Source organism: Lepisma saccharinum, chromosome 6 (assembly GCF_977018435.1).
Source record: "Lepisma saccharinum chromosome 6, izLepSacc3.1, whole genome shotgun sequence".
Taxonomy (NCBI): Eukaryota; Metazoa; Arthropoda; class Insecta; order Zygentoma; family Lepismatidae; genus Lepisma; species Lepisma saccharinum.
The window spans coordinates 69,944,845-69,963,479 of NC_139234.1; the positions used below are offsets into that span (position 1 = coordinate 69,944,845).

Below are 18,635 nucleotides of genomic sequence, written 5' to 3' on the forward strand. Positions count from 1 at the left end.
AGAATATTGTATACTATCTGGCATGTAACAAAAAAAAAACATGCAACACTATCGCATATAAATAAATATTATATAATAATAATAATAATCCATGGCTCGACAGCCCCTTGAAGGGCATTGGTCTCTCTCCCGACTGCCAGTCTCCCTCCTACAATTCTACCTAGAGGTGTGGAGATCTTCAATCGGTAATGGCGAGAGGTGGGGTCAGCACGTCGAACCCTCAGCCGTTATAGGAGATTTCGCAGACTGGGTTACGCTACTCACTCGTAGCTCACCAATTTCCTCACGATGGTGGGTTGCCACCGGTCCTATACACAGCCCGAGAACCCAGGGAATCAACCCAGGCGGACTCGAACCTATGCCGGCCCGCAGTCTGTGTCCAAAGCACCATTTTATGATATGCCAATTATTTATTGTTCGTGCTTTTTATATACAGGGTTAGCCTAAAAGAAATAGACACTTTCAAAGTTTTACAGAAAGAAGAGTTTTAATAATAAGGCTGAAGTACGTACGTGGTTTGAAGAGTACGTCATGAAGTTTACATTGGTAAGTTACAAGTGTTCTATGTGTGACCCTTTTGTAACACGACAGATATCAATGTGATAGTCCAGTTCTCCTCTGCCAGGACCTTTCTCCAATCGAAAATGGACTGCCTTGTGGGTGGTTGCTTGCCACACCGTGTTCTAGTAAAACGACGCTGTACGACGGTAACACAATTTGTTTTTGCAAATTCAGTCACGCAGAAAGGCTTCTCCACCTGGCTAGTGGCCATACTGCTCGACTTACGTCAAGGGTGCTCACGTGATGATGACGTCACGAAGACAAACGAAATGTGGAGGTCGTAAACTTGAAGACTTTCTCTATACAACAGTACTAAATGCTTTCTGATGTAACAAACAAATTTCAATTTATAAAGCGTTTAAACTTTTTTTTTCTTTTAGGCTAACCATGTATATCTACAACAAGAGCGTGTATGACAAATGCAGACTTGCAATCCTATTTCTTGACCACGAAAATGGTAGAAGAAATAGACGAAAGAAAAAACTTGAAGTTACTCATCTAAATGATTTCACAGCAAGGTGTCGCCCATAAGTTCACGTTGCCACTTCCTAAGAAAAATGACATGCCCATTTAGATATTGGTGCTCATCTCAGAAGGACCCCTTACACAAACATAAAAAATGTTACAAAGTGATGGTTTAATAGCCAGATGCATAACCCTTGGCCTTAATAACTACTTGGCATCTACTGTGCATAGAAGCGACCAAGGTCTTGCAGATGTCTGGCTGATTCCCTCCCACTCTAAAGCGACGGCCCTCTTCAGATCTTCTTTTGACTTGCACTCATGTTTATGTACACATTCCTTCAAAAATGTCCATAAATGCTCAATCGGATTCAGATCTGAACTTTGAACTGCTTTGGTACATTCAAAATCAACCAGTTCCTGTTGAGTTGAGTAGTATGTTTGCTGTCGTTATCCTGCTAGAACGTGAACACACGTGGTAACCCCATTTGCTGTGAACTTTTTTCACGTTATTTTTCTGGATATTATTACAGACATGTTTGTCCATGATCCACCAATGACTTGCATTTTCCCAACTCCTTTAGTCGACAAACAGGTCCAGGTCATAATGGATCCTCCATCATGTTTCACCGTAGGCGTTGTATTGGCAACATTGTCCTGCGTTTTTGCCTTCCTCCACACTCTGGCCACACCATCTGATCCGTGCAGGTTTATTTTGGTTTAATCGGACAAGATCACGTTGTCCCAAAACTCCCGATCCTTATGTAAATGCTCTTGAGCAAATTGTGAGTTGAGTAACTGAAATTATCGTAAAGGATCGTCCATTGAAACCGTTTTGCAGTAGCTCAAACGCCAACAACTTATTTTGGCAAAGAGATAACCCACTTTCAGTGAACGATAACCTGCAGATGCTTGATTCGAAACCGTGGGAGTTCATTTCCGTTCTATCTCCATGCTGTGCATTCGCCCACATGACAAGAAGGCGCTTTGGGTTGGCGTCGGCAGAAGGAGACTTATCTCGGCATTTGATTTTCCTCCAGGTATATCTCCAGTTCGCAGCTGCTGGTGACTTCTGGTTGGAGATTGGTTCCCACTGCTTGAATGAAGCAGTATTCAAGACCACAGGGCCGAGGATAGATATTCAAAGTAATTCTTCAGTACGAAGAGGTAGAGTAATCTTTGTAATTCAGAACCGTAGGGGATTGAATATTTTTTTCAAAATGGTTAGCGATTTGTTATCGCTGCCTCGTTTGGCGCGAGTGATCTTGGGTTCGAACCCCGACAGAAGCTCCAATATTTGTTGACTCAGTATCGAAATGGAAATTGGGAGGAGTTTGTAAAGAAGATTCAGCTGAATGGGGACTAGACCCTATGCCGGGAATCTCTGGAGCAAGGGGAGAAAGCGAGTGGGCAGAGCAAAGCAGCACACGCTGCTGCAATTGCTCTTAACTGCAGTCGCTTTTTCTCTTCCACGCAATCCCGGTCATTGGCCGAACTCTCTCGAGTCACTACGTGCGCACAGAGACTTGCTTTCGTTCGCTCGCTCTAGAGATTCCCTGGACAGAGTGTAGGAACCAGATTGACTCCATGCGACAATCAGTGCGAAGTCGCCTGTAGGGCTTTGGTTTGCAAAGAGCGTTGCGCCAAGCAGTTTTCTTTTGTTTGATTGTTTTCTGTTATCTTCTCGGTACTGGAAATGCCACAACGTTTTCCTTTCCATAATATCCATTTAAAGAACCTGTTCATAGATTTTTTTTCTGGTTTGTAATAAATGGATTTTAAATCAAATAGCACGATATTCTAAAACGTGTCTAATTTGTAATAATAATAATAATAATAATAATAAAATTGGAGAATAGTATCACCATCCATGTACAGTAACTAAAACATAAATAGAAATGATATAATGCGTATTCTTTGTCACCATTTCTTTTTTTTTCCAAAGGAAGTTTGCACAGTTCCTCTTCTCCTCAGGGCATTATCTCCAGAATGGTAATTCAATTTAACAAATCGAAGAAGTGAGCCCCAGACATGCAGGCAGCAATCAGCTCCCCCTCCACCATCTTTCTCACGGTCTCAGACAACATCGCCCCGAGATATCTATCATCTTTCTTCTCTCTCGGTCCTCTTTTATTATTCTTTTCTCCTTCCGCCTTCGTTCGTTGTAAGGAAACATCACCATGCTCGAACTTGCTAAATCTTGCGAGGGAGGCGCGGAATCATCGTCTCCCTCCCGGAGGCCCAACAAAGGGAGCTAGTTTGAAGCTTGGAGTTTGGTCGGGAGTCTGGAAAATTGCGTTCTAGAGAGCGGAAAGATGTCCGCCGGAGAATTGAGACCTTCATTGGCGGAGAGAGAGAGAGAGAGGGCGATAGATTGGGCCTCCTTTCAAATCTGGAAGGTACGTGCCGGCTCCGGCAGCTTGAGATTATGAGTCGCTGCGAGAGGAAGAATATTGGAGGCTGCGGTTAACTTCAGGCATCGAGGATGGAATCAACTTCCCTAATTGAATAAGAAGGGCCGGGCGTTCCGTCCAAAGTAGATTGCGGCCGCACCGTCAACTTTCCACCCTCATTTCTCCACCTTTTTTCCTTCTCGCGCCTTTGGGTTCTCTTTGCATACCTGACTCTGCTCTGTGGATTGTTCTGTGGATGCTAATTCCATAAAGTTCACGCAAAATTAGAATTTGTGCTTCGTTCTGTGTGTGCATTTTACTCCTCTAAGTACTCCCTTAATACTTTTCTAAGTGGCAATATATATCTCTATTCGTGCATTTAAAATGATCATTTCCTGTATTTTATTATCAATTTCGGAGTGAAGACAGGCACTAAAATGCCCCCCCCCTTCTTTTATGTCCCGTTTCCCTGGGTTTAGTGACAATTTTTTCCAATTTTTATTTCTTGTTTCTCTGATTTCATTACCGATTTTCCCTGTTTTAGTGCTTTTTTTTCTATTTCAGTATTTCTTTTTCTGATTTTAATGATATAGCCTTCCCTATGCCGCAGTGGTAACGTCGTCGCCTCGTAATCGAGGGGTCCCGGACTTGATACCCCCTGGAGGCATATAGTGGTTCGGATCCCACTTTAAACAGGCCAAGTCCCGATTTAGTCTATCTGTGCACAAAGTGAACTTGAAACTCAACAACTCATCGTCCTATTTTAATGCTTTCTCTATTTTTATCGTCCATTTGTTCTACTTTACTGTTTTTCATATTTTGATTTGTTTTCCCATATATTTTCTGTTTCCTTATTTTAATTTCCATTTTCAGTATTCTGATATTTGTTCTGCTATTTTATTTCAGTTTTCTTATTTACATCCTGTTTTAATTTCATTTCATTTTTGTATTCCAACTTCAGTTCTCTGATGTTATTGTCTGTTTTCCTATTTTGGTTCCATATTTTCTTATTTTAATGCATATTTTCTTATTTTAATGCATATTTTCTTATTTTAATGCATATTTTATTTCATTTTCCACATTTTAATTCCTGCTTTTCCTAACTTATTACATGTCTTCCTATTTGACAGTTTTTTAGTTTTCGTCAGTGTTTCTCCCACAGTTTCAGAATATGTTGAATATAGCTTACCTCGTTGTGAAAAGTCATTATCAAAGTTATAATGAGCGAAACCAGCAGGTTTGTATATTTGCCGTAAAAGCTTGTCGTGGCGCCACAGTCGCTGAACACCTTAACCAGAAACCTGGAGATGAGTGGAGTCGGCCTCCATTGTGATGGAGCGCGGCGGTGTTGTATTTCTCATGAATGTGAAATTAGGTCTCCAATTGACGGGGCGGGGGGATTTTCCTTATCTCCTTCCGTAAACGCTCCCCCGTCTTTATCCCACCACTAAATTATTCGTTCGTGTTTTGTTCGCGTTCCTTTGTCGTCGGAGCGAAAGCTTGATAATTGTGAATTGTAATTGTATATTTAATGAGGGCTTTTTGGCTCCGGCGGGCCTTCACTCTGGATTAACAGCCGTGGTGAATGCGACAGCGAAATTGAAATGTCTGTCTTAATATACGATTTTCCCCTGATGGCGATTGTCTCAGGAATGGACGCTGCTAGGATGTCCCGAGGAGTCCGTTCGCTGGCCTCTGGTTGCGAGTGCAAATCTCTGCTTCGTTACCTGGTGCACTTTCATCCTGGGGTGTAGTTATGACTTTGCCCAGAAAAAGTCTCCGCTATTCTCTCACTCACTCTCTTTCGTTTTCTTTCTCTCCAGCTCTTTCTTTTATCTCTTCTTTTTCTCCCTTCTCTATTTCTGCCTCTGTCTTTCCTTCTCTCTCTTTCTTTCTCTGTTTGTTCTCTTTTTCTTTCCTGTTCTCATCTCTCTGTCTGCCCTTCTATGTAGCCCCCTCCCTCTATCTATCTCTGATCTCTGCTTTATTTAGCCTTCTCTTTCTCTCCTGTTCCTTCCCGATGGCGCATTGGTAGCGTTGTAATGAAGGGGTCCCGGGTTCGATACCCGGTTTGAAGCACATGGTACAGTGGTTCGGATCCCACTTTAAACTGTAGGTCCAGTCTCGATTAGCCTTACTGTGCATAAAGTGGACTTAAAACAACAATTCAATTCAAATCTTTCTCTCCTCTCTTACCTGTGTTTCCATCAACATCAGCACAGTGAGATATCGTCTGGTTTGTAACTTAAATGTGGGGTCTATTTTCTGTTTAAGATCCTCTTAATAAAGAAGACATGTCAAAGTTTCCTGAGAGAAAGAACTTGTTAGTAACTAAATCTAGATTTCAAACTAACTATTGTGGAGCTTCATACCGTGTGATGACCATCGACCTCTTTTCCTCGCTCGGGGGGAGGGACGAGACAGTCCCTTGTTTTGGGGAGTCATCGTGCGGTACCCCTAATCAAACGTAACCTTTAATACGTTTATCTGTGCTGGTACTGTTGTCAAATATCTGGGGGGGAGGGGTATAGATGATTGAAGCGGAACTTGAGGTTGTCGCTGAGCGTGAAATTCAAGTAAAGGGGGAGTCATATAGAGAAGACACTGTGAAAATGCGACTGTAGAGTCCTCCCCCCTCGATCGGAGGTGAACGGTATGACTCAACCCCATGTTTCAACTATCGTAAAGAATCATGTAGAAAACGATTTACACCCCTTACCCATTTTGACATTTTCAAGCTTTTGTATATTTTTGAAGCCTGAGAAGCGAAACTCTTACAGCATGTAGGCCATCACAATTCGGAAATTGAAGACTAAAATTGGTAAACGCTGTAAGTGCCACAAGAATTCAAACACCGTTTTCCACGTTAAACTGTGAAATGTGCCATGCTTTTAGTGTTGCCCACGAGACGAGACGAGACTTTGGTCTGTCCCGTCCCGTCTCGTGAAAATGCTGTCTCGTCTCGTGTCTCGTCTCGAAAATATTCGTTTGTCCCGTCTCGTGTCCCGTCTCGAAGGGTTCCGTCTCGTCTCGTCTCGTCCCGTCTCGTTTTGTCCCGTCTCGTCTCGTAAAAGTGATCCGGGATATCATGCCAACGAAAGTCAAAAGTAGCAGAAACACGAAATATTTTTCCGGAAAATGGGATAAAGCTCCAAATATTTTACCCATTGCGTGTTGAGAATAAATAAGGTTCGTTAATCATGAGGACATTAATATTAAAAATGCAGTTTGTTGGTTACTGATTGCTAGGTATCTTATGAAATCTACCTTGTGGTTTTTCTCGCTTCATACAACTGTCTATCCATCGTACATTTATACCGAGTTTGTTAGAACCTGTCCCGTTTTCCGCGCTAGCGATCGCTCGACAGTTTTGGTGCCAATGAGAAACGAGAAAAAAGTCGTCTGCTGGGCAGCGAGGAGCGAATGGAAGCCAGAAGAGAGGAGCTTACGTAGACGCTGTTGTCACGTTGCGTATTTTAATTTGCTGCCTGGCTTTGGCTTTCCCCAGCACGGAGTTCAGGCGGTCTTCAGTAGCAACACCGCTTGGTTTATGCTAGAAAAGCCAGCGATCAGCTACTGCGGGAAGCCGGACAGGTTGTAACAAACACGGTATAAGTGAGTGCTCTTTTTCATTACTGCTATACCTTTTGGAAGTCTTGAAATGTTTTCCAATAGACCTTCTTTCTTTCTGAATGTCGAACTTCCGTGCACTATGAAAATGTACATTTTTTCTTTAAATTCTAAGCTTGGCGCTGGGGAGCAACAAAAAAGTTTTTAAATGTGTAGTACGAACACAAAAGACTATTTAAAATTTCAATATTTAGTATATTACAAATATAAAGCATTTATTGTTCTTAATATTGTTAAACATATTCTATGACATAAGTTTCAAAAAGTGTTTTTTGTGATATTGTGCTGTTTCTTATGCTCAGCTTATGAAGCACATACTTCTTTGTTTTCCCTTTAGCCTCTAAGTCCGGTACCACCACCGCTTGATCTAATTTATCCTTCGGCAGGCACGCATCTAGAAATATATGTCGGGGGAGGGTGTCTGAGCCAAGTGTTTCAGAAAAAATGATAATAATAACATTAACGACAACAATTAAGCAAATGTTTAAATTAATGCATTAATATAATTCATAGGTCTATTCACTTGAATATGTAAATTCATCAATTCTATTATTGTTATTGCATGACATGTTACAAAGATGGTAGAAGAATAGTAATATAACAGCACAAATATTAGCTAATATCTAGCTTACGTGTAGTTAAGATCGTCAAAATCTGCATAAAAACAGCTGTCCTGGCAAGAAAATTAATGTCAAAAAAGGTGATGAATTGAATATTTGCTGAATAACAAAAAAAGATGTTACATCCAGTTGACGAAAAATAAAGTTCCTGATTAATATTTTATGCTCATTATTATAAGTAGTAGCGTACATAAAACTTCATTGATACTGTCATTCAAAGCAGTATGATCCCAATAGAATCCTTGTTTTCTAGTAAGTTCGGCAGAAATATGTAACCCTCGATTATGCTAAACAAATATATTTTTTTGTTTAGCTAGAGCAAGGCCCCAGGAGGATGCAAGAAGCCTTTCCTGCAAAAGTGTATGTTTTACGAAGCGAAGAAACGTGACAAAATCACCACTTATGGAAGGCAAACCTGCATTAAGTTTATATCGCATGTTTACAGAGCCGTGCCTCCTGAAGTTATAAAAATCCCAACTTCAATGATTCTTTTAGACATGCTATAGTTGAAAAAAAATATGTTTAGATGCACCCAAAGTGCATTATTATCAGATTATGCATATAACGTGTTATTGGAATCAACATATTTGTGTAAATTGGGTGCCTCCCCGATGGCATAGTAATAACGTCGAGGTCTTGTAATCAAGGGTCCTCGCGTCGATACTCAATGGAGGCACAAAGTGGATCGGATCGCACTTTAAACTGTAGGTCGGTTCGCGATTTAGCCTATTTGCGAATCAAGTGGACTAAAAAAAAACACCTTAAGAATATTAGAATAAACTAATTCACCCGCAGGTAAGTCAAATTTCACATATCCTTCTTCATCCTCGTTCATAGACTTCCTGCAATATTGTTGTGTTGCATCCCACCAGGTGCGAAAAATGTGAAGTTATTATTTCCGCGTACTGCGTTATTTCTTTTCATAACAGTAAAGCTAAATTCTCGTTTTATCTGAACTTTTAAACAATGTGCAAAATACGTCTCTATCTTTAAACAACCACCCTTTCCCATGTATGTGTAAAATAATCCCACTCTGTCTCAGAAAACCTCTTTCTACGATCAAATGAAGGAACCAACTCTCAAGCTCTCAAGTCTCAACAATTATAAATTTTTGCTTAAATTTCCTATCATTTATACAAACAGTAGCACATATCACGTCCTTTGGTGCAACACTGTCAACTGCTCATGTTACTTTCCTCGTCCTAATAAATTTACTTCCAACCAGTGACGGCGCCAGGGAAATTTGACTGGGGGGGAGCCTGGCAACAAAATATTGTAAGGGGGCAGTCACATTAAAACGCCCGAAAACACTACACATATATACTTATATAATAATAATTATAATAATAATAATAATAATAATTATTATTATTATTATTATAATTATTATTATATTCATGTATGGTGTTTTGTGTGTGTCTTTTATTTAGAGTGGACATTTAATGCCTAAATTTACTTCTTGATTAAGAGTTTATCTCCACATGATTCGTTCTAATAAAGACATTAATTCTTTTTTATTGGTAAGTTGCGTTGTCTCTAGTGGCCTATTTCAGTATTGGAAGACATTCATAATTTTATAATTCATCGTCTTTCTTGAGCTGAAACTACTGATATAAATATTTAAGTTATAAGATAATAATATAAATGACGAAAAAATGCTTTGAAGAGTTTAATTTTCTTGCAAAATAAACGTGACGTTGGAAGAAATTAATCTTCAAGTATTAGAAACAATGTGAGGCACTTCTCCTGTAGGAGAATTCTGCTCAATGTGCTTTGGAGAACACATTGCCCACCTTTGGTACGTCCAGGACTTGACATTTCTTCTCAATGGCAAGAACAGCCAAATGAGGCAGTTTGCATCCAGCATCCTGTTTCGAGCAAGCCTTTTCAAAGATTTTAAGGACAACCATCTTCGTAATGCTGAAGAGTTTTGGGCAAAATTTGTGTTTCACCTTTCAGAGAAATGTTATCACAGGATAAAAAAATCAGACAAAGGTTACAGTTATCTCATAATTCAAGAAATATTCTGACCCTGGCATTACTTACTCTTACTCTATCACTCCAACGTATGTCTGTGCTACCCAATTACAGGCACCTATGGAGTTCGTGGGAAGAAGTTCTTCGATTTTGATATGTACGAACCTGCATCTAATGATTGAAGGTGGCAAATCCTAATAAGCGTTTTTTTTTACCTGGCCGCGATATGTTTTGAATCAAACTTTAAGTGTAATTTGCATTTTAAGGTTCACGTTCAATACATTTCCAAATAATATCCCCTCATTAACTTCAAGAGTATCGAAGAAATCCCCTTTGTTAAGGTTTCCTCAGACTCATCATCTCGAAATTCAAGTCCCTGAATAGTAAGAAACCGCGATGAATCCAACTGACATGTAGTGTCGGTTTTTCTCCGATCACCTTTGGTCCAGGGTTCGATACCCAGTGGAGGCACTTTAAACTATAAGTCCAGTCCCGATTAGCCTTACTGTGCATAAAGTGGACTTCAAACGCCAAATCAACCAACCAACCAAATCTTGAATCAACTTTGAATGTATTTTAATAATTAGCGTTGTCACTAACGACCACGATTAGAATAATTTGCCCGTACTACAGATGATGTCTTGTGGTCCTGAAAATATTCGTGATGTTTTAAAATCATCCATATTCAACACTTTTTCCCAGTTCTTAAGACTGGTTAAAACTTAGGTTAATCTCGGCTATTACAGGACATAAATGAATGAGAAATCACCTATGCCCAGGTCGGCGCTCGAATCTTGGACGAACCAAATTAATATTATTAATTTGGTATTAATATTAATCAAGTTGGTATTATAAGCAGGAAAGTGATATCATGCAGAATACACCACTTTGAAAAGGTGAAAATCGTCATACTCTTAAAAATGAACTCTCTTATTATTCGATATTTAATTAACTTCAGTTCGGGGGCCCGGGTGGGGGGGGCGAAGTGTGACATGGGGCGTCCCCCTGCCCCTCTGGCGTCGTCACTGCTTCCAACCCTCTAATAACTTCGCTGCTGATAGCCTCACCTTCGAAATGGAAGCTTGTGTGTCGGCGAATAATATAAATAACTTGTGTTCACTGTCCCTCTTTCATTCAAAGTCTGCTGTTTTCCTTTTCAGCTTTTCTTGCAAAACTTCCTTTCAGCAAGCAAACCAAATTACAGAATTTTTATTGCCCCTCCCTTGCATCAACTTTCATTCCTACTTTAGACCTGGATTTATGGCACGTACCCGCTACTGCAGGTTAACCTCGCCCTATGTTTGGTGTTTGCCCCCTGAAGCAACGGTGTCCATTGTTCAAAGCGAAACCTTTGTCAGTGGGGAACGGCGAAAAATAGTCTCGGAATACACCCTGGTCATAAACAAGCTCCCGCCACCCTGACATTGCTGTCAGCTTCCCTCTGAAGTTCGATAAAACTACTTTGTGAAATGTGTTTAATATCGAGTGAAAATGTAGACAGTAGATACTACATGTATTTTGCTCATAAACTTGAAGGCTAAATTTACAGAATAAAAAGAACAGCTACAACATTCCTTCATCTGATTTAAAGAAAGGCTAATCGGAACTGGACCCACAGTTTAAAGTGGGGTTCAAATCACAATGTGCCTTCACCGGGTATCGAACCCGGGACCCCTTGATTACAAGGCGACGATGCTACCACTGTACCATCGGCGAGTCCCTTCATAGAACAAAGTTTCATTCTAGGACGATTATACAGAACTTAGTGCACTTCCTTCATTTGAAATCTATTCTATATCAGCCTCAGTATTTCGTTATTACAATCCAAGGAATAGTATTCTCCTTAAATAAGAAATACAGAAATAAAAAAAAGCATTGGAAATAATCTTCAAACGGACGTAAAAAAATCTAATCCAACCACCTGCAGAATGCCTGAGGGAAACAATAAGAATTTTCTCAACAAAGACGTATCCGAAATTTCCATAACATTCTAATAATTTCGCAACCCGTGCAAATAATCATGTGGTAAAATCTTGTCGTGTTTCCCTGTAAATACTAAAATCACCAAATTACTTCTTTCCATATTTCCCGTATTTTCTCCTCCTCTTTAGCTCTCAGCTGTTCGGAGTGGGATAATGCAAGATTATTTGTCCCTAATTATCTCCTTCTCTTAGTCTTGCTTATATCTTGGACTCCTTAATAACTTTCCCAACAACTCCTTATCAATTTGTACTGCCATGTTTCCTACAATGGTTTTCCTACTTCCTAATAACAATCACTTCTGATGTAAAAATTAAATAATAATAATAAGAAACCCTATCCGTCGGTCCGTTTATCTTTCCAACCTATAGAGCTGAGACTATTTTTACAAGATAAACCTCGGACGCAGACATTCCACGATCTTTTGGCCCCTCCTCCCACCTTCTCTACCTGCCCTTTTACTTGATGGTATTTAGAATTGTATTAGTATCTGGAGTACTATCGTAACATAAAGTTATTAACCTGGAATATTTTTTTTTTAAAAAAAAATGGGGAGTAACCCTGTGTTTCGAAAGAGTATAGGAAATAAGTTTAGGTATTCATTCATGCCTCTCTCTAGAATAGTCTTCTTATTTTGACTTAATACACGCTTATCAACGTTTCTAATTGAAATACTTTACTCCAAGCAAACAAGTATTTGAAACTGATTAAAAATTTTGCTTTTATTTTTTCGAGACATTCGAGACGAGACGAGACTTTTCAAAAGCCGTCCTGTCCCGTCTCGTGTCTCGTCTCGAAAACGAGACGAGAAAGGCATTCCGTCTCGTCCCGTCTCGAATTTCAAAACGCTTGTCCCGTCCCGTGAGCAACACTACATGCTTTGTAATGTGGTAAAAGTGAAAAGTGGCTGGTAGCCCTCTTAGTAGTTCAAAGGGCGTGTGAAAAGGCACTGGTGTGAACGTTCTTACGGGCTGATGTGCGGAACGATGCGATTTCTCAACACTTTCGCTTTTGGCACTTACAACGTTTACCACTTTTGGTCCTCAATTATATCTTTGAAATCTAATGAGTGATTGAGGATGGGCAGGAAGTTAATGTTGCCGAACCCTATTACTACAGCTGCTCAGTTGAAATGACCACACCGATAAGATGCCTTCAAGAAGCCTGTTTTAGATTTAAGTAAGATCGGCCGACGTGTTTCAGAAAAAAATGTTGGCATGCTCTGTGTAATTACTATAAACAGCTTCTGTCGAAAAAGTAACAAGATATCCAATATATATGGGTGAACCCATAGAGGTTCTGTTATAACCACTGAAAAAGTTTTAATTTAATTATTCAAAAAGTTTTAATTTAATTATTCATACTGCACAGTGTAGTGTTCATAATACGTATGTAGATTACATGCACAAAAAGCAACTTCTGTCGTAGAATGTGCTCACACTGTTAGGATTGCCGTAAGTCACTGTAAAGGATACGACTTCCTGCCATGTGACTGACAATGTAAGTGCCCGTTTAGCCTTACACTTTATTCTTCCAAATGGAAACAAAAGGCTGCCATCTATCAATGAAATGTGCAACTATTATAATCGCCACTTATATTTTATTCTCTCCTGCCTATTATTTAGGCTGAGCTGGGCATTTTGCCGACGTCTGCGCAACTGTTTTCGAAATTCCCTCTCCTTTCGGAAAATTGCCTTGACATTCCAAAATCTGAAAAATCACATCTGCTTAGAATTTCTTCTCGAGCATTCACATGAATTTTCGTATGGTTTACTTTAATTGTTGTCTAGATATTCGCAATAGTTTCGTGGCTACGTAAGCTTATACTCTGTCCCAGGGAATCTCTGGGCCAAGCGAACGAAAGCAAGTCTCTGCTTGGGGGAGGGGAAAACGACTGCAGCAGCAGCGTGTACTGCTTCGCTCCGCCCACTCGTTATCTCTCCTCTACCTGATGTGCGGTCTTGCTCCAGAGATTCCGGGGATACAGTGTAGTAAACTATTGCAAATATCTCTACAAGAGGACAGATTCACATGAATGCTCTTGATGGAACAGTGAGCACATGTAATTTTCCAGATTTTTTAAATATCCCATCGGTTTTTCCAAAGGAGAGGGAATTTTGAAAACGGCTTCGCTGGTTTTGGCCAAAGGTCCAGTCGAGCGTTAATGTTACGATTAATAAGGGTATGTTGTAACAGTCCCTTTTCCCTTTTCGTAGGTTGGCGACAGAGGCTACCTGGAAGGCCTGGCGTCCCGATACGCAGACGAGTTTAACACCCACTACCAGGACGTCCTGGAGCACCTGGAGGAATTGCGGCGGAGGGAGTGGGAGGAGCTGTCCCCCAGGATCAGGATCCTCGCCACCACCCCCGAAACGCCCACCTACTGCCCTGCGGCCACCCTCACCACCTCCCTCTCGCAGCCCATATACGTCCCCGGAAAGTACTCGGTAAGTCATCCTACTCCCCACAGTTACCATTTTTTGTACGTAGATTGAATGCACGAACATATATGTTTCTTTTATTGCAAGTGTGTGACCCGTTTATAATGTCCCATATCCAGTATGCTCCTTGTGTGTATCCCCTTAGCATAGTCCAAAATTTGCAAACTCCCCCCTTTTTTTTATGGGAAAGCAAGTCACCCCCAGTCCGGTTTCAATTGACCAAGAAACACCTCACACAAAGTTTGGGATCCGAACAACATTTTCCCGCCGTGTCCCAAGCGTTTTTATTTTTACCATAAGGAGAACCTGCTCTATGACCATCAAAGGATCTGATCACTTTAATGTTATTTTAAACTTGAGCTCAAAGGTGTGCAGTATCAAATTAACACACACACGACTATGGTTCCCCCGGGCCTAACCTGTTTTTATCATGGCCAATTGTACCCAACATAACTGCTTTACATTTTATATGGGGCGTTAAAGGACTTTTGACTCACCCTGTACATAGAATACTGTGTGAGTGTGATGTTAAGTACTTGCCTAACAATTGTGACTTGTACTCTTTTTTAAACATAATCTTGTAATGTTATATATAACTTTGCAATGTAATGTTTCTACAATGAATATGTATTCTGTGACTCTGACTCTTCCATAACCTTCTGCATACTTCTGAGCTCAAGTTTTAAAGAAAACATTAAAGTGAACAGACCCTTTGAGGGTCATATATCAGGTTTGGCATGGTAAAAAGAAAAGTGGCCGGAAAATGTCGCTCGGATCCCAAACTTTGTGTGGGGTGTTTTGAGGTCCATTGACACCCGGAAGGTGACTTACTAAATTCTTACATTTTGGGAATTTTTGACCAGGATAGTATCCATTCTTCTGGTTGCAAATATTTTCCCTCGATGTTTCTAATCTGTTCTAGGGCAGAGAACTACAAGAGCCCAGTGGGTGTGCCGTCTGGGTGCCATGCGGGAAACCCGGTTCGAATCCTAGGGTGGGTGATCTCAGGTGGGAATTTTCCCATAAATAAAGCTGATGCTACCTTCACTACGACCTGGGTCGAGAACGTGTGCGGCTCTTTCGGCGCCCATACACTGGATTTTCTAATACTGAAAATTACTGATAAATAGGGCCAGAATTTTCATGTAATTACATATTTGTTTTTTTTCAAGCAAAAATGACAAATTACGATGTTAGGAACGATATACACAAATTTCATGTACATATATTAGTTTTCTTAGACTACATATTTTGAAATGCAGCGCAATATTTGCTTGAGTTCTGAGTTTCAGGTTACATGTCTTAATCGTTACCATTTGATGTCATAAGCGGAGAACCCCTCTGGCCATCGACTTTTTCTTTACTTGTTATGGTAGGTATATAAGAACACTGGACATGATGTACTTATAATACACCATGGCTTGGAAGATGATGAAAATAAGGTCCTTGAATACTGTACTAGTCAGGACTAGAAAACTTTCTTTTATTTTCCATTTAATTTTACTTTGTTGAATTATTTATCATTTCTAGAGTTGTTGCACTTTTATAATTTTGTGGAGGTTTTTTTTAACTGTGTTCACTCCTCCACAGCCATATCTTGCTTTTATTCAGTTGTGTCATTTTATTAAAGTACTTTTAGAAGTTGGACAAATCTTTTGGTATTTACGAAAAAATTAAAATGTGTATTAAATATTAAAATAATTTTATATATTTTTTAAAAAATAGTTTTTTTTTCTTTAAATAAGTTTAATTTAATGTTAAGTTCTCAGCCCTAGGTATTACACAGCGTGTCCCTAAACTCACCATCTGTACTAATGAAGATAGACTGGAAATGTCAAATAAAAGAACAATGTAATTCAACACATACACCCATACTTATGTGTCCATGATTTAATACAGAAGTATTGTACTGCAATACACATGACCTCCACTCATGTCAAAACTCATTCGATCGTTCAGTGTTTCAAAACATAGAGCGACGAGGTCTTACCTCTTACGTTACGCTACGGGAGACCCGGGTTCGATTCCCGGTTTGGGTAATCTCAGGTGGGAATTGTTACAATAATGTCCCCGCGGAAAACGGATCTGGATCTCACCTAGCCTCTCGTTAATGGAATCTGAGGGGGAGATAAAGGAGCGTGATGCTGATCACATCATCCCCACTATGGCCGAGAACAAGAATGTGTCCTGCCCTACCTTCGTGGGAACCGCGATGGTCTAGTCTGTAGGGCGTCTGGTTGCCGCGAGAGAGACCCGACGTGGGTAATCTAAGATCGGATTTTTTCGACCTTGACCCCGCATAAAGCTGCTCTGGGGCTTACCCAGCCTCAACTAAAGTCGTTTTCACGTTCAGAAGACACAATGGCTTCTTATGGACAATGCTTTTCTTATGGGAAACACGAGCGCGCTGTTGTGAAATTTCTCGATTTACAAATTTAGCTTACCTAAAATCGGTACCTGCAGTTTTGCAGGAAATTTTGTAGAGAATACGATGGTGAGCACAAAAAAGTGGTAACTTGTTTACATATTTTTAGATAAATTAAAAACGCAAATTTTCTGTGAAAACAAAATTTTTACATTGTTTTCATTCCTAACGTTGAAACATGCCGTAAAATTGAAGCATTCATTATTAAAAAAATCGACACTGTTTTTTAATTGTCATAGGTGACGGTGGTACTCAGAATTTATCAATATTTTAAAGCATATTTTCATTAAAAAATATTCAAATAAAGTATGTGGAGATTTTTTATATTCGTGCAGTAGAAAATGTCGTCGCTGGCAATTTTTTGTTCTTTAATTCCAAGTAAAAACTTCCAGCGACAAAGTTGTGAAGAAAATAATGAAATTATTTTTTATAACCACTCAAAGGTTCCCAGAAATATTACTTCCATGCATTTGGAGTTTCTTTTTAACCCGAACCGCGCGCGAAGTAAGGGAATGTTATCTGACCATCTTGAGCCGACTCACCGCAGCATTCCGGCTAATCACCACCACGTTTTCGAGTTGTTATTTTATTTCCATTCAGTAAAAATATTAACTTCATTCAGTTTGTTATAATAGAATTGCAAATTACTTTAATTTAATAATTGACAATTATTTCCAATGCTGCTGTTGTGAGCAACATTAGTGCTGTCGCAAATACACGTTGTTTTTGTTTACATTACTGTCGACATTAATACTGAAATGAAGATCACCTTTCAGTTTCTAACGTACACATAAATTCATAGACAATAATGAATTTATGTATATATATGTAACACATTACCATATCTCAATGTTATTCTATGAAATAATTACAGAGAAAGGCGAATGAATATTAAATGTGCCTGTGTATTAAATTAAATCTAATGGGAAAATGACATGCTAATGAACTGTAATGTTCACAGTATAATATTAATATTAATAATTACATATAATTATAATTTTATATAAAATATGTAACACCTACGTTGTGAAGGAAGCTCATCATTTCCCGGCGACATGAGTTAGCGCTGTATTGGCAACACTGTACGGTTTCCCCATAAGCGCCGTTCTGTCTTCTGAACGTGAAAACGACTCTAAATGAGTACCTGGGGGCAACCTTGGGGGGGAGGGGGTGAAGGCGGCCGGAACGTGGTGCTGAGCACATCACCTCCACTATGACCAAGATCGATAGAATGTCCGGGGCCTTAACCCCACATTCCCCTATATATACACCTCATGGCATGGTGCAAAGTGCACGGGCAAGTGCACGGGCAACTTTACCTACCTTCGTTCGTAAAACTTGGTGGCTAATCCTAATGCGAGGAAGTCCAAGGGTTTAGTTCGGGTGACTGAGGTTCGCCACTCTGTGTTCGATACTCGGTTTTTGGCACATAATGTTTGGTATTGCACACAAACTCTACAAGAAACAAAGAATTAAATACCAACGTTCCCATTGCAGATGGTGATTTTAGGGACACAGTGTTTGCCGTATGCATGACCCATTGTTGACTGTTTACGTGTGCATTGTCAGTGTTGGTGTTGACGCCGGTCTCTGTTCGCTCGCACAGCACAGCGTTTTGAGTGTGATGTGGCTAGCGTTGCGTTCTTTGCAGCCATCCAGCTGCCTCAGCGACAAGGAGGAGGACGAGATCTACGGCTTCAGCGGTTACGGCGTCTACGGGAAGCAGATGTTCCAGAGGCAGCAGCAGAACAAGATGATCATCTCGCCCGCCAACTACGCGCCCCAGTCCAATTATCAAAGGTTAGTCCCTTTATTTTGCCTTGCTTTCAGTGCAGTTATATACACGTAGTGCCTACTTTCGTGGCGGAGTGGTCAGTTCGGAGCTTCACTGCAACCCACAAATTAAACTTAAAGAAACATCGACTGACCAAACGAAAGTGCCTGGGTTTAGTTTTTCTGTAATGAACAGGAATGAGGTGTTGGTCTTAGTTTTGGTTTAAATACTGTATCTTCACTATATTAATTGTTTACATTATAAGTACGTAAATATGTTTCATTTTTCTATATTTTTTCTACTGTAACAGTTATAATATATTTTCAGAAAGTGTAAATGTAAAGTAATATGTATTTGACAAAGCCGGAACAC

At 39.9% G+C, this 18,635-nt stretch overlaps 1 protein-coding gene across 1 annotated transcript in view; it reads left to right on the forward strand.

Moving 5' to 3' along the window:
- Positions 1-1,994: 1,994 nt before the first annotated feature.
- LOC145989100 (uncharacterized) overlaps positions 1,995-18,635 on the forward strand; it is a 91,005-nt gene continuing 74,364 nt past the window's right edge. Inside the window, exons 1-3 of the mRNA XM_083124395.1 lie at positions 1,995-2,180; positions 13,840-14,070; positions 18,141-18,289. Of these exons, the coding sequence (XP_082980521.1) occupies positions 1,995-2,180; positions 13,840-14,070; positions 18,141-18,289 (566 nt within the window). The remainder of the gene's footprint in view (positions 2,181-13,839; positions 14,071-18,140; positions 18,290-18,635) is intronic.